The sequence below is a fragment of the Spermophilus citellus genome (assembly GCF_964194105.1).
Source record: "Spermophilus citellus genome assembly, chromosome: 2".
Taxonomy (NCBI): Eukaryota; Metazoa; Chordata; class Mammalia; order Rodentia; family Sciuridae; genus Spermophilus; species Spermophilus citellus.
The window spans coordinates 3,675,810-3,689,376 of NC_138183.1; the positions used below are offsets into that span (position 1 = coordinate 3,675,810).

General features: G+C 55.8%; 1 protein-coding gene across 1 annotated transcript; it reads left to right on the forward strand.

Moving 5' to 3' along the window:
• Positions 1–2,478: 2,478 nt before the first annotated feature.
• LOC308641373 (von Ebner gland protein 1-like) lies at positions 2,479–12,496 on the forward strand. Its single transcript, XM_081279908.1, has 8 exons — positions 2,479–2,710; positions 8,685–8,932; positions 9,344–9,480; positions 9,889–9,959; positions 10,518–10,628; positions 11,401–11,502; positions 11,681–11,707; positions 12,340–12,496. Exons 2-7 carry the CDS (start codon positions 8,843–8,845, stop codon positions 11,704–11,706), a joined length of 537 nt encoding a protein of 178 aa, XP_081136034.1. The 5' UTR covers positions 2,479–2,710; positions 8,685–8,842; the 3' UTR covers position 11,707; positions 12,340–12,496.
• The last annotated feature ends 1,071 nt before the right edge of the window (positions 12,497–13,567 follow it).

The window sequence follows — 13,567 nt, forward strand, 5'->3', positions numbered from 1 at the left end:
GAGGTCTGAGCACTGCTACTCCTGCTGGCTTTCAGACGTCTTTCTCTTTCCCTTCACTTGTGCTTGGTTCATATCTTCGAAGTGAGCTGATTCTTGCAGATTGTTGGGTCTGTTTTACAATCCAGTCAGCCAGTCTGCTTCATTTAATTGGAGAATTGAAATCATTTGCCTTTGGTCATTGTTGAAAAGTATGCACTGAGTCCTGTCATTCTATGGATTTTCTTCTAATTGTTTCATATAATGTACATGAGATTCATTTCTTGCTCCCTTATTCATCTTAGGGATTTTATGACTTACTAAATCAATAGTGTTTGGTTCTTTCCTCGTTCTCGTTTGCTCATCAACTCTTCTAGAGAGATTCATTCCTTCCCATGTTCTCTAGTTGTAGTTATCTTGCTTCCTCTTCTGTGTGTCAGATTCTTTGAGTATCTTCTGGAATGCTGGTTTAGTGGTCAGGAATCCCTTTGCTTTATGCTTATTTTTATTTCTTTGACTCTGAAGAATATCTTTGTTGGATATCGTAGTTATTTTCTTTCAGAGCTTAAAATACAGCATTCCTTGTCCTGCTGCCTTCAGTTTCTGCTAAGAAATATGTGATTTTGATGGGTTTGCTGTTGTAAGTGACGTGCGGCTTCCCTCCTGCAGTTCTCAACATCTTTTCTTTTTTCTGTACTTTTGGCAGGTGACTGTAATATGTCACAGAGACATGTTTTTCTGGTCAAGTCTCTGTGGGGTCCCAGATTTTTCCTGTAGGTGTGTTCAAGAACATCCATGTGTTCTTGAGATTTGTGGAACTTTCTGCTGTTATTTCATTGAATAGGTTTTCTATGCCCTTAGCCTGTTCTTCTGCTCCTTTATCAAATATTTAAAAGTTTGGCCTTAATTGTGCCCCATTCATCTCATCTGTTTTTCATTGATTATTATTTTTTCTTTATTACTGCCTAAGAGTGGCATTTCCCCAACCTCGTTATTCAGCCCTAATATTCTCTCTTCTGCTTGATCTGGTCTATTGGTGAGGATTTTCATTGAATTTTTTTATTTGACTTATTGAGTTTTTAATTTCCAAGGTTTGTTGGGTTCTTTTTCAGAATCTCTACCTCTTTATTGAATTTCTCCTTCACATTCTACACTGTCTTCTTTAATTTGTTTGGCTGCTTATTTGAATTTTATTTGATTTCATTAATATTTTAACCTTATTATTTTGAATTCTTTGTAGTTCATCCATTTCAATATCTTTGGAGTCAGTTACTAGAGAGCTGTCAATCTTTGGAAGAGTCGTGTTGCTTTGCTTTTTTCACATTGTATTTACATGTTTAGATTTTGCATCTGTTGGGATAAGCATCTCTTCCGTTTTATGTGGGGCCATTCTTAAGGAATAGCCTTCTCTCCGTGATGTGCCCTGGGCTGTCTGTGTGCTGTGTAGTGATGAATTTAATTCCAGGTGGACTCAACACTGCAGTTTCCCTGTGGCTTCTTTGCCTGTGATGGTGGACTTTGACAGTGTGTGTGGTGTCAGAGCTGAGGAACCTGCTCTGTCTGAAGCCTCCCGGGCTGGGCTCCCTTGGTAGTTCAGGCAGGTGTGTTGCAGACAGCAGGGGGTGAGGGGTGCACTCTCTGTGGCTACTCCTTGAGTCGTGTCAGCAATGTGTTGTCTGCCAGGGTTTGGGAGGGACCTGTGCAGAGGTCCCTGGTAGGTGCAGTGTCCATGACCATCGGATGGTCTGGCAGATGACAATGGATGTCTGTCCATATGCCGGAACCTTTATGAGCCACACCAAGGAATGAAGCTGTGGCCCAGGCTTCAGCTCAGATGAGCCTGGAGACCCTGCGGGTGTGGAAGGAAGCCAGTCAGCAAGCCACACACTGCACAATCCCGTGCACGTGAAATCTACAGAACAGGAATTCTGTAGGGGTGGCAAGTAGATCCGTGGTTCCAGCTGGGGTGGGACTGGGAACCAAGTGCTGATGGGCCCGAGGGCCCCGGGGGTAGTGTTCTGAAGCTGGACTGTGCAGATGGTGCACAGCCCTGCAAAGGGACTGGGCCCACAGACGGATCCGCTGGAGGTGGACGGGCGTAACGGGAGCCATCGTATGGGAGCAGACCTGCTCAGAGGAGGTGACCAGAAGGCCCCAGGAGTGAGTCTGCTCCTGAGAGAGGCAGAGGAAGAAGAGAGAACTTAAAATAGCCCAGAACAAAGGCAGCCTGGTCTGAAGAATGGCGGCTGCTGGGCTGAGCCGAGTTCAAGCTCAAGTGCTGCACTGGGGTCACAGCTGAGCTTCTAGTTCTGGGACCCTTTCTCCTCAGGGTGTCGTCCGCCCTTCCCCAGGCAAAACACAAGGAGAGCGAGGAGCCGGTCCTGGGGCCTGTGGGAGGGAGGGTGGTGGCCTTGAGCTGCCCCCGGAAGTCCCTGGGTTGCCTGGTCCCCTGTCTGGCAGCCAGTGCTGGGGGCTCTGAGCCAGCAGCTGCTCACTTCCCCACAGAGGGCCCAGGCAGCGGACGCCAGCGGGACAGACAGGCACGTGGCCTGCAGGGGACAGAGAGCCGGGAGCTGCCTGAGCCCCACTTCCCTGAGCAGGGCCCAGCTGGCCAGAGCCAGCGTGACGCAGATCCCGAGGCCGGGCCTTCACGGGTCCAGAGCGCCACACAATTGTTTGGGGGCGAGGACTCACGCGGGCGAGATAAGCGTGCTCTGTCCGTGGTGTTTGAAAGGTCAGTTGCTACAGTTTTCAGGACACATCCTGTTGCCCTTCCAGGTCCCTGTTCCTCGTGGCTGCAAATCAGCAGTGGCGCTGCCTCTGAGGCTCCGAGCCCCACATCTCCCCTAGCTTCTCCCTGCCCAGAGACACCCGGATCCCTCCGTCCCTGGCCCACAGCACAGCGCCCCAGCACACACAGGCTCTGTGCTCTCCCCACGCTGGGAGTCAAGCTGGCCGTGCAGCGGTCCAGGCTGGGGTGCAGGGTCGGGCAGGCTGTGAGGTCACGCAGGACCTGGGCGCTTCCTGTCTCTGCCCGGGGTCCTCCGAGGGCTCTTCCCCAGAGAGCTGCTGCTGTGGCTCTCAGAGGTGCTGTGCCTGGCTCTTCTCTCTGCCTGCCCACTCTGAGCCACCAGACGCCGACCCATCCCCTCTGGGGACCAGCCTCTGGACGGGGGTGTGGGGGAGCCCAGAGGATGCCTCGTGGCCTGGGGTGAGGCTGGCAAAGCTCCCCAGAGGCCACTTCCACATGCAGCAACTTGGCAGCCGGCTCGGGAGGACACTGGTCCAGGAGCCTGCAGGCACGTTCCTGCCTGTGTGACGGTCACACAAGTCAGCTCTCACTCAAAGCATCCCGTGTTCAGATAGGCCAGGGCCTTGGAGGAAATGGAGAGGAGAGAGCTCGAGTGCAAACACAGCCGTGCCCTGGACGCAGCCTCTGCACACAAGGGCGTCCGGCCTCCCAGGGGCACCCGGGCTCTCGTGGCCAAGGCAGATCCACTCCCCTCAGCCTCCTGTGACTCGCTGGGTACATCTGTCCAGCCAGCTTTGCCAGCCCAGGCCTGGGTGGACGAGGAGCCCGGTGGTGGGGACGCCAGACCTGAGCTGTCCACATGGCTGTCACTCCACAGGGGAGGCACCAGGACCAGTGATAGGGACATGCCAGACACATGTGACAGGCCACAACCCAAGAGGCCCCTCTAGGCTGGATGGTGACACCCGTATCACTCCGTCCCTTGTCCACAGCACAGCTGCCCCCAGCACCACGTGGGGCTCTGTGTGCTCCCCACGCTGTGAGTCAAGCTGGCTCCCCCCTTCCTGGCCCTGGGAGGCGACTGTACTGGGCTCTGGAGGGCCACAGAGGGGGGGAGCATAATGGAGAGACCCGCTGGGCCCGGCAGGCCTAACTGCGCCAACGCAGGCAGCTCCTGGAGCCCTCTGCGGTCACTCAGGAAACAGGACGCTCGGTGGGGACAGGACACCGACTGGATGGTGAAGCTGGAACCTCGAGGGACCTTGGAAAACGAGCCCCGGGTTGGCAGAGGGCTGTGCTCACGCCAGCTCCACTTGGCCCCTTGCTGGCTCCCCTGGGAGGTGGCAGGATAGACACGGGCAAGATCCCTGGATGTCCACCCCAGGGCCCTCCTTGGTCTCACATGGAGAAGGGACGTCTAGTGTCACTGCACCTGGACAAGGCCCTGCTAGAGCGAGGGAAGGAAACCGTGCAGACTTGTGGAGAGATTCCGTGGGGGGTTTGGACTCCGTGATGGAGTCCTGCTGCAGCGTCTGAACTGCTCGGTGCCTGCACGGCCATTAAACTCCACGCCAAGCAGCCACTGGACTAGGACTTTGTGTCTGAGCTGGACACAGTCATCAATTCCAATTTGATCTGAAAATAAATATTTATTTGGACTGAGAAAATAATAGCATACCAATCACAAGCTTAAAAAGCTGATTGCTGTGCCCCTTCCTTCCTCTTCCTGTGAAGCTGACCACACCGTTTCCTGAGGCAGAATAGAAAGAGGGTTCTGACTCTCTCTCACCTGCAGATCAGAACTTATCTCTCACCACGGACCTCAGACCTCGGAGCCCTGGTGTTGGACATAGGCCCTGGCTTGGATCCTGCGGGGTTTTCCCCGTAGGTAAGAACTGTGGTCACCTCTGCTCTGCGTGGTCCCCATCTAGCATGGCTGAAGCTATGCATTGCGCTCAGATGTGGTGCGAGATCATGTGCAGGACTTCCCCTTTGACCGACGAGCGTGAGGCCTGCATTTCACTCACAGCCTTCCCGCACACTTGAAGAGCCACCCCACACTTGCCTCTAGCCTCATGCAGAACTTATAGCACTTGCTGTCTAATGGGGGAGGATTGGAACCTCCCATGTGGAGTGTGGGTCTGCCAAGACCCCTCCATTCCCCTCTGTTCTGGCTCTCGTGCTCCCTGCGGCCTGCCTTCAAGTTCGTGGCACTGACCTCCTTGAAGGATGGCCCCTTAGCTGGGTCTGAGCCGGCTCCATTTCACTGCATCGGTGCTTTATCTTGAACAAGGTTCAACCTAACGGGCTTCTGTATTTAATTTAAAAATTATGCATTGTGTCCACCTGCATTTCCATTTCCCCACAGATCACTCTTCTTCTGCACTCAAAGCACATTTTAAAAATTTGTATGAACTCTTGCAAACGAAGGTGTTTGTTTTTGGGGTGTGTGTGTGTGCACGCACACAGTAGCACTCTTAAATATCAGTGCAATGGACCTCCCCTCTATCCAGATTTCCAAGCATGCGCCATTTGTGATTTTTATGGTCAAGAGTTAGTGGACCTGGCTGACTGGCTTCCTGAAGCCTGTCCCCGTCACTGCGGCTGCACCTGTGCTTCCTGTGATGCCCGCAGCAGGCGTCCTGAAATCCATCCCTGATGAAGGCCAGGGAGGGTGGCTCTCAGCTCTCCCGCAGTCGGAGATGGCTTTGTGTTTTGATATGTGTACGTTTTCAATGTAGGTCCTACCTTTTGTAAATGAAAGATAGAACACAGCTAGAGAGAGTCTAGGGCCGCAAACGACATGAGAAAAACCCGGAAGCCAGGAGCACTGTGCAGCCAACAGGCAGGGACACCCTCTGGTGTGCAGAGTGACAGGTCTGAAATTCTGACTCAAAGTGACTTTCATCACACTCAAAGGGGGTGGCCTACTATTTAATAATTTGATGGTAGAAGTTATAAATTCAGGAAATAATAAAGAAGTAATATATACAGAGAGAAGAGTTTAAATAAAAGTCTGAATGTTCAGTTAATAAAGGAAGATTCCTAACTCCTTGAATCCGTCTACCCTTCATGAATCTATCACTTTTTTAAGGAAGACCGCATGATCTCTCCAAATACACTGTTTAAAAAAGAGAACCATTTTTGATATTCTGTTTAACTTTTTCTGATGTTTTCTTATTTGTGTTTTTATTTGGGTGTCATGGTCAGACATGAGTGGGTTTCATCTTCACGTGTAAAGGTGATGTTAATTTGTTTCCTCTTGTTCTGCAGAACTTCTCTTCTCCTTCCCTCTGCTCTCCCCTGACCTCTTCCTTTATTGTTCTTCTTTCTATTTATTTGTTATTTGGTGCATTGTAATCATACATAGAATCGGGGTTCACTGTGATGTACTTACACAGCAAGGCCCACGGTCAGTTGGTCTCCTCCCTTTTCTCACCCCGCTCTCTCCCCTTCCCCTTCCTCTCCTTTCTATTTTTATGAGATTCCCCTTTCTTATTCCTTAATTCTTTCTAGCTTCCACATACGAGAGAAAATTTTTGACCCTTGACTTTCTGCATCAACACATGCACAGATAAACTCAACCCAACTTTTCTCAAAAGAAGAAATACAAATGGTCAACAAATATGTGAAAATATGCTCAATGTCCTTAGCAATCAGGGAAATGCAAGTCAAAACTACCCTGAGATCTCATCTCACCCAGGCTAGAATGGCAAGCACCAAGAATACAAATAGTAATAAATGCTGGCAAAGATGTGGGGAGAAAAGAACATGTGTACATTGTTGGTAGGATTTAAAAAATGCTTTTCTTTGAAACTCGTCAGCATACTGGAATCTCTTGATCTATTCTGCATGTATGTCAGTTTTTCGAGGCTAGGGGTGGATTTCTTTTGGCTCCTGAGAGCCGCTGTACTCAGGAGCATCTTTTTGGTAGCATTTAATTACTAGATGGAGACTGCAGACTGACTTGATTCTGGTGTATTTTTGTTTTTATTGATTTCTGTGTCCTGTCTTCCAATATATGTCATTTCCTTTCTACTGTCAAGCATAGACTTTATCCCCTTTATTGGGTTTTTATTTGTTACACATGCACCTTTAAGATTTTAAATGATCTCTATTTCCTTGCATTTTAAAAGTACCCGGACCTGTTCTCATTTTATAGTTTCCTGTTCTTTTTGATCTTCAGTATTAATGTGTTGGCATCACCAGGAGTAAATCCCGACACCGGCTGTTCATTTTCCATCTGCACCTGTTTGCGAGCCCTTTCTTGCTCTGAGGGGCGTGGGCTTGCTAGCTCACTGAGGGTGCTGCTGCTGCTTCTGCGCTTCTCCACCTTTCACCGTCACTTTGCTGTGCCCCTCTGTCTAGCAGTTTTTCACCCTCCCTGGCTCTCATCCCAAGTCCCAGGTCTCGGTTCTGCTGTGACATTTTAATGTAGGATTTTTTTTTAAAAGAGAGAGTAAGAGGGGAGAGAGAGAGAGAGAGAGAGAGAATTTTTAATATTTATTTTTTAGTTCTCGGCGGACACAACATCTTTGTTGGTATGTGGTGCTGAGGATCGAACCCGGGCCGCATGCATGCCAGGCGAGCGCGCTACCGCTTGAGCCACAACCCCAGCCCAATGTAGGATCTTTAAGCTATAGACGGCCCATTCAATGATCAGGAGAGACAGGGAAATGAAGGTTTTGTTACTTCCAAATCCTGAGGATCACACGCATCCCGAGGCCACACGCGAAGTTACACACAAACGCACAGGACAGGGAGCACATCTGGATAGGGAGAGGGCCTGGGCTTTCCCGTTTTCAGGGAAGAGGGTGGGGAACATAAGCAACTGGGCAGGTAGTGACAGCTTTAAGGGAACAGGTGTGACATTAGAAACAGTCCCACCTGACCCGCCCCCCCAGGAGGAGGTTCATCTTGGAAACTGGAAATAAAACAGAACTTAACATCTAAGCCATATGGTCCAGCGCTGCATGGACCCTGGGCAGCATGGACTCCGGCATGGGCACAGAGGACATCACAGGTGTGGCCAGCCATCAGGGTGCCCTTCCAGCTCCTGCTCTGGTGGCTCCCCTACATCCTCCCACCTGCTGAGGCCAGGGCGTTAGGTAATCAAGGTTGGAACCCTGGGATGTGGTGGGAAGGGCTTCTTGGCCTCCTTGCTGGGGCGAGGACCCACTCTGGCTACGGTGACCTCAGGGCCTCGAGTCAGTGGACCATGACCTCAGCCCCTTCCCCAGCCATTGCTCGCTGTCTGAGTGTGTGTGTGTGTGTGTGTGTGTGTGTGTGTGCTCGTGCACACGCATACCCCTGTCTGGGTGTCTGTCTGACCCACGGCTGTTCGGACGTGGAGCGGGTCCTGGTGCACACAGTGCTCAGGGAGCTCTCTTCTGTGAACACACTGACTTCCTGTCCACACTGCAGGTCCCTCTTGGTTTGCTCCTCTTCAGGGGTGAGGGCTGAACCCAGGGGCTCTACCACTGGGCTACATCACCAGCCCTTCTCCTTTCTTTCTTTGGAGACAGGGTCTGGCTAAGTTGCCTCCGCTGGTCTTGAAGGTGAGAGCCTCCTGCCTCAGCCTCCCCAGGATCTGGGATTACAGGGGTGGCCACTGTGCCTGGCCAGGGGCCCTCCTTTTGCAAGATGAATCTGAGGTGAAGTGACCTGTCGTGGATGCGGGAAGGTCACCAAGACCAGAGCCCAGGGCTCGCTGGGTCCCCCCTGTGTCAGCCAGGGAATGCCATGAGGGGAGGGCCCCAGGGTTCTGCTGACACCGCACACACCCTGGGGCTCTGCACACGGGGGCTGCACCCGCCAGCCGGCTCATTTCCTGCCAGGTGAAATGTGGGAGTGGCTCCCCTGGACAGCGGCCCTGTCCTGATGATGCCCTGGGGAACGGACACACTGTTACTCAGCACCTTCCAACAATAGTGACGTTTCATCTGCTCCACTGCAGAGCAGCCACGCTCAGTGGCCAGGAAAGGACTGGTGGGCGCTCTGTGCCAAGTTCCCCAGGGCCTGCCCCGAGCAGTATAAAGGGCGGGGCGTGAGGAAGCAGCACAGCCACTCCAGCCCAGAGAGCCCGTGCCCAGCAGCCGCGAGCACAGACCCGGCATGAAGACCCTGCTCCTGACCCTGGGCCTCAGCCTCCTCGCTGCCCTGCGGGCCCAGACGCTCCCAGTCGGGGATGAGGAGAACCAGGATGTGAGGAGGCTCAGATGGGTGGGGGGCTGCGGGGGCAGGGAGGGCCAAGACGGCTGGGTGCAGACCCCATCCCTCCCCCATGAAGGAGACCCTCGTTTCGACACCAGGCCTGGGACCCCTGCCCCAAGGAGACATCACACGGCGCAGGGGGGTCTGGGCCAGATGGGGCTGCAGAGGGCTGGTGGAAGCAGGGGACACATCTGCCCTGGGAGCCAGCGCCTGGGTCCTGGCCGAGCTGCAGGAGCTGGGATCTGGCTCTCGGGGGCCTGGTGGAAGTGGGGGTGACCTCGGGTGGGGTAGGGGCGGAGGATGCTCCAGGTCCCCGGTCCTTGGAGCATAGAGTCCAGGGTAGCTGAGGAGGGGAGGCTCTGGAGGTGGGCCTGAGCCCTGATGGTCAGGTGCCTTCTGCAGGCGTCAGGCACGTGGTACCTGAAGGCCACGGCAGCAGACAGGGAGATTCCCTGGACGAAGCTGGAGTCTGTGTCTGTGACCCCCATGACCATCAAGACCCTGGCAGGGGGCCACCTGGAAGTCACCTTCACTGTCCTGTGAGTGTCTGCTGGCCTCATGATCCTCCCTTTCCATGGAGGACAGCAGGGCTGGGTGGGGTGCAGACCATGCCGGGGGCCTACTCGGCCCTCAGCACCCAGCACCTGGAGCCTATGGCGACTCTGCCAGGGGGGTTCCTCCCAGGCAGCCTGATATCCCCTGGCAGCCAGTGAGGGGGGTCGGAGGACACAGAGTTCTGGCCCCTGGGGGCCCAAAGGCTCTCCGTGGGACTCAGAGGGCCCACTGGTGCCTGGACCAGTTCAGGGTGCTCAGCGTCTGTGAACACACACGACTTCCTGTGTGGGGAGGCCTGCTGCTCCTGGGCCTGTCTGGGGCCCTCCTGCCAGGCCAGGCCCCGTGGCTGCCCTGAGCAGGGCGGCGTTGCCCACGGAGCTTCTGTCCTCCAGGATCGGAGGCCAGTGTCGCGAGATCAGCACTGTGCTAGAGAAGACCGCCGAGCCGGGCAGATACACAGCCCGTGAGTGCTGGGGCCCGTTCAGGACAGCTCCGGCCACCCATGGGCACATGGGGCCAGCCAGAAGCTTCTCAGGGTGGCCTTTGGCCTGAGGCTCTCGTTTCTGGCCCTACTACATACCCAGCCTCCACCCCCACCAGACCATTTGTCCACAGAGTCAAACTCCCGACCCCAGTGCTGCTGAGGCTGGTGGATGAGGCCTGGGGGTCTCTGCCCAGGGCTCCCTCTTTGGCCACAGCTGACCCCTGGCATTGGTCAGGGCCAGGGGTGTACTCGGCTGGGGTTGAGGGTGGATTGTGCTGCCCCAGCTCCACCCTCTGCCAGTCTCATGCCCCAGACCTCCCTGTGACTCAGCAGCTCGACATGTGCCATCTCTTGGGTGCGTTTGGTCCCTGGGAAGTGGTCCCAAGGCCTGGGGCCAGGCCAGGTGGGGACCCAGGTCAGGGAGCCTGGGAGGGGAGAGGGGGAGTTACTGAGGGGTGTTCTGGGCTGGAGTCAGCCATTCTGGGTCTTCAGTGGAGGATCAGGGCCACTCCCAACTCGTCCACTGTCCCTCTGCAGATGGGGGCAAGCATGAGGTGCAGGTCCTTAAGTCCCAGGATGAGGACCACTACATCCTCTACTGTGAAGGGGTCATGCACGGGCAGCAGATGCGAATGGCAAAGCTTGTGGGTGAGTCACAGTGTCTGGTGGCTCCAGCCTTGGTCCCTCTCCTTTCTCCCTGAGCCCCCTGCCCCTCCCCTAGGAGGTGCCACCAGGATCCAAGGACCTGGCTACCTTGTCCAGATGATGGGTTTTCCTAGAGGAAGCCCGAGTCCCACCTCAGAGCTCAGGACTGGGGATGGTCCGTCCCTGCATGGGAACGCAGGAAGGAGGAGGTGCTGTGGGCACAGGGCCACCAATGTCATGAATGTCACAGGATGAGTCGAGGACTCGTTGGGGAAACCTGGCAGGGCCATCCGTGGGTACCTGTGGGGAGTCCAGCAGGGGTCAGGGAAGGACGTGGATGGGGAGCCTGCGTGGGAAGTCCAACTCGGAGCAGACACTGGGTGTCAGTCCAATCTGACTTGAAGACAAGGCCTGGTGTCCCCCAGCTCCCCCACAGCCAGGTGCATGGGAACACAGAGCAGTGGACAGCAGGGCTGTGCCTGAGCCTAGGGGCGCTCCTGCAGGGCAGAGTTGGTCCTGCCACTCCCTGTCCTGTCCAGGGAGAGGCTGGGTGGCTTTAAGGAGAGCGGCTCTGGGCCTTCTGGGTCGGCTGCCCTGGGCGCCCTGTGGATGCTCACGCCCCCTGGTCCTCCTCTCCTAGCTGGGCTCTGCCCCAGCCCCAGGCCTCTGGGTCCAGCTCCACGTTGAGGTCTCCCTGCCCAGCACTGCTGGGAAGGAGATGCAGCAGCTCTCAGCTCTGCCCCCACAGTCCTGTCTCCCGTGGCCTCTCCTACAGGCAGGTACCCTGAAGTCAACGTAGACGCCCTGCAGGAGTTTGAGCAGGTCGCAGCAGCCAGAGGCCTCAACGCAGACAGCATCTTCATCCCCAAGCAAAGGGGTAGGGAGAGGGCTCTGCAGGGCTCTCCCCCCCCAGGAGCTCAGCCAAGGACGGTCACAAGAGCGAGCTGCATGGACCCTGGCTTTGTCCTTTGAGGGGTGGTGGGAAGTGCTGGCCGAGGGCGGGGCCCTGGGTCCCGTGGAATCCCTCCTGAATCGTGTTTTTCCTTCTTCCACAGAAGCCTGCTCTCCAGGGAGCGATTAGGGTAAGAGACCAGTTTCAGGGGACATGAGGACCTCCCAGTCCTGGGGGTGGAGTGATGGGACTTCCGGGGACACGTCCCCTGCTTCTAGGTGGACAGGAGAGCCACCACCTGGCCGGGCAGGTGTGCTGTTCCCAGGCGTGGCCAGTCCTCGGGTGTCGTCCTCAGGTTTCTCTAGGATGTCATCTGGGCAGTGAGGGAACCCCCATGGTGACCGCTCCCGGGTGGGGCCACTGGTGGAGACCCTGGCCCTCTCCCCCAACCCCCCAGAGTGCTTGCCAGAAGGCGGGAAGTCCCTCAGCACCTCTCTGGCCCTCAGTGGTGACACCATGTGCCCCATGAGTTGCTTGGAAGGTGTGGCAGCCATGCCTGGGGACTTCAGAATCCCTGGTCCCTAGCTGTGTGATTTGGGAGCTCCCCTGCCCAGGTGTGGGCGGAGCCAGAGTCCACACAGCATCCTGTCCTTCCCTGCCCTCCACTGGCCTGAAGTCACCGTCCCTCCTCCCACACAGAAGAGGAGCTCTGGGCAACCTGCTCTGACCTCGCGGATGGAGCCCAGAGGTCCCAGCATGCCCCACTACTGCAGTCCTCCCTTGGCCCACCCCCTGGGCTCACTGACCTCCTCTTGTTCCCAGGGCAGGGACACCACGCTCCACGGCAGCCCCAGGTGGCACCAGCAGAACCTCTGGCCTGGGGGACATGGAGGGTGGCCCACCTGGGCCCAGCTGGCTCCCCCCACTGCCCTTCCCCTCCCCCCACCTTCCTGATTCTCCATAAAGAGCTTCAGCAGTCCCTGGTGACTCTGTCTGTCTGTGGGGCCCCTGTGGGTTGGCCTGAGCTCCCTCAAGGATCTGCTGGAGCAGGAGGGAGGGAAGGGAGGGACCAATCTCATCCCCCTTCTGTGGTTGGTACACAAGGGCCGGGTGCACAGTGGGTACTGGGTGTGACCAGGGGTCCTATGAGATCTTTCTGTGGGTCTGCTGCCCACCAATCCCTGGTTCACGCACAGGTGGTGTCGTGGGGACCAGGGGTCCTTTGCAGAAAGCAAAGCTGCAGATGGGGGGAGCTGCCTCTCAAAGCTCTAGTCTTTTAGCAGAGACGCAGGTTTATAGCCTAAAGGGTTCCCCTAGAATAATCCAGCTGCCTAAACGCATGTCTTCCGCTTTGCCTGCAAGAGGACAAGAGCAAACTGCAGGTCACACGTGATATGTGACCATGTGCAGAAAACACAGGTCACACGTGATATGTGACCATGGTGGGGGGGCGGTGCAGGTCATATGTGACCATGGTGGGGGCAGTGCAGGTCACACGTGATATGTGACCATGTACAGACAACACAGGTCACACGTGATATGTGACCATGGTGGGGGGCAGTGCAGGTCACACGTGATACGTGACCCTATGCAGGCAGTGCAAGTCACACGTGATATGTGACCATGTGGGTGGCTTGCAGGTCACATGTGATCTGTTCACTCAGCCTTCTGCTCCTGAGCCTTTTGGATTCTGCACCACCTACAGATTTAGTGCCACTCAGTTCCAGGTGCACCCTTCGCTGTCTGCACTGCCCTGCTGGAGCTGGGCCCTGTCAGCCCCTTTGCAGCTGGTGAGGTCAGCCTTGTCAGTAGAGGGCGCTGCAGGGTCTGGGACAAGGCCTTCCCGTGGGGTCCAAGATCCTCCTCTTCCTTCTCTGTCCGGCAGGCCTTAGGGCTTGGCCAGCGAGCAGGATGCCCAGTGGGGCTCACCTGGTGCTGGCAGCACCCTCGGGCTGCTCTCCAGAGAATTCCTCGGGTGCCCTGCTCTCCAGCCCCAACCTCGGGGAAACTTTCTGCCACGCCAGGGCCGAGCAGCGCCTCCCCCGGGCAG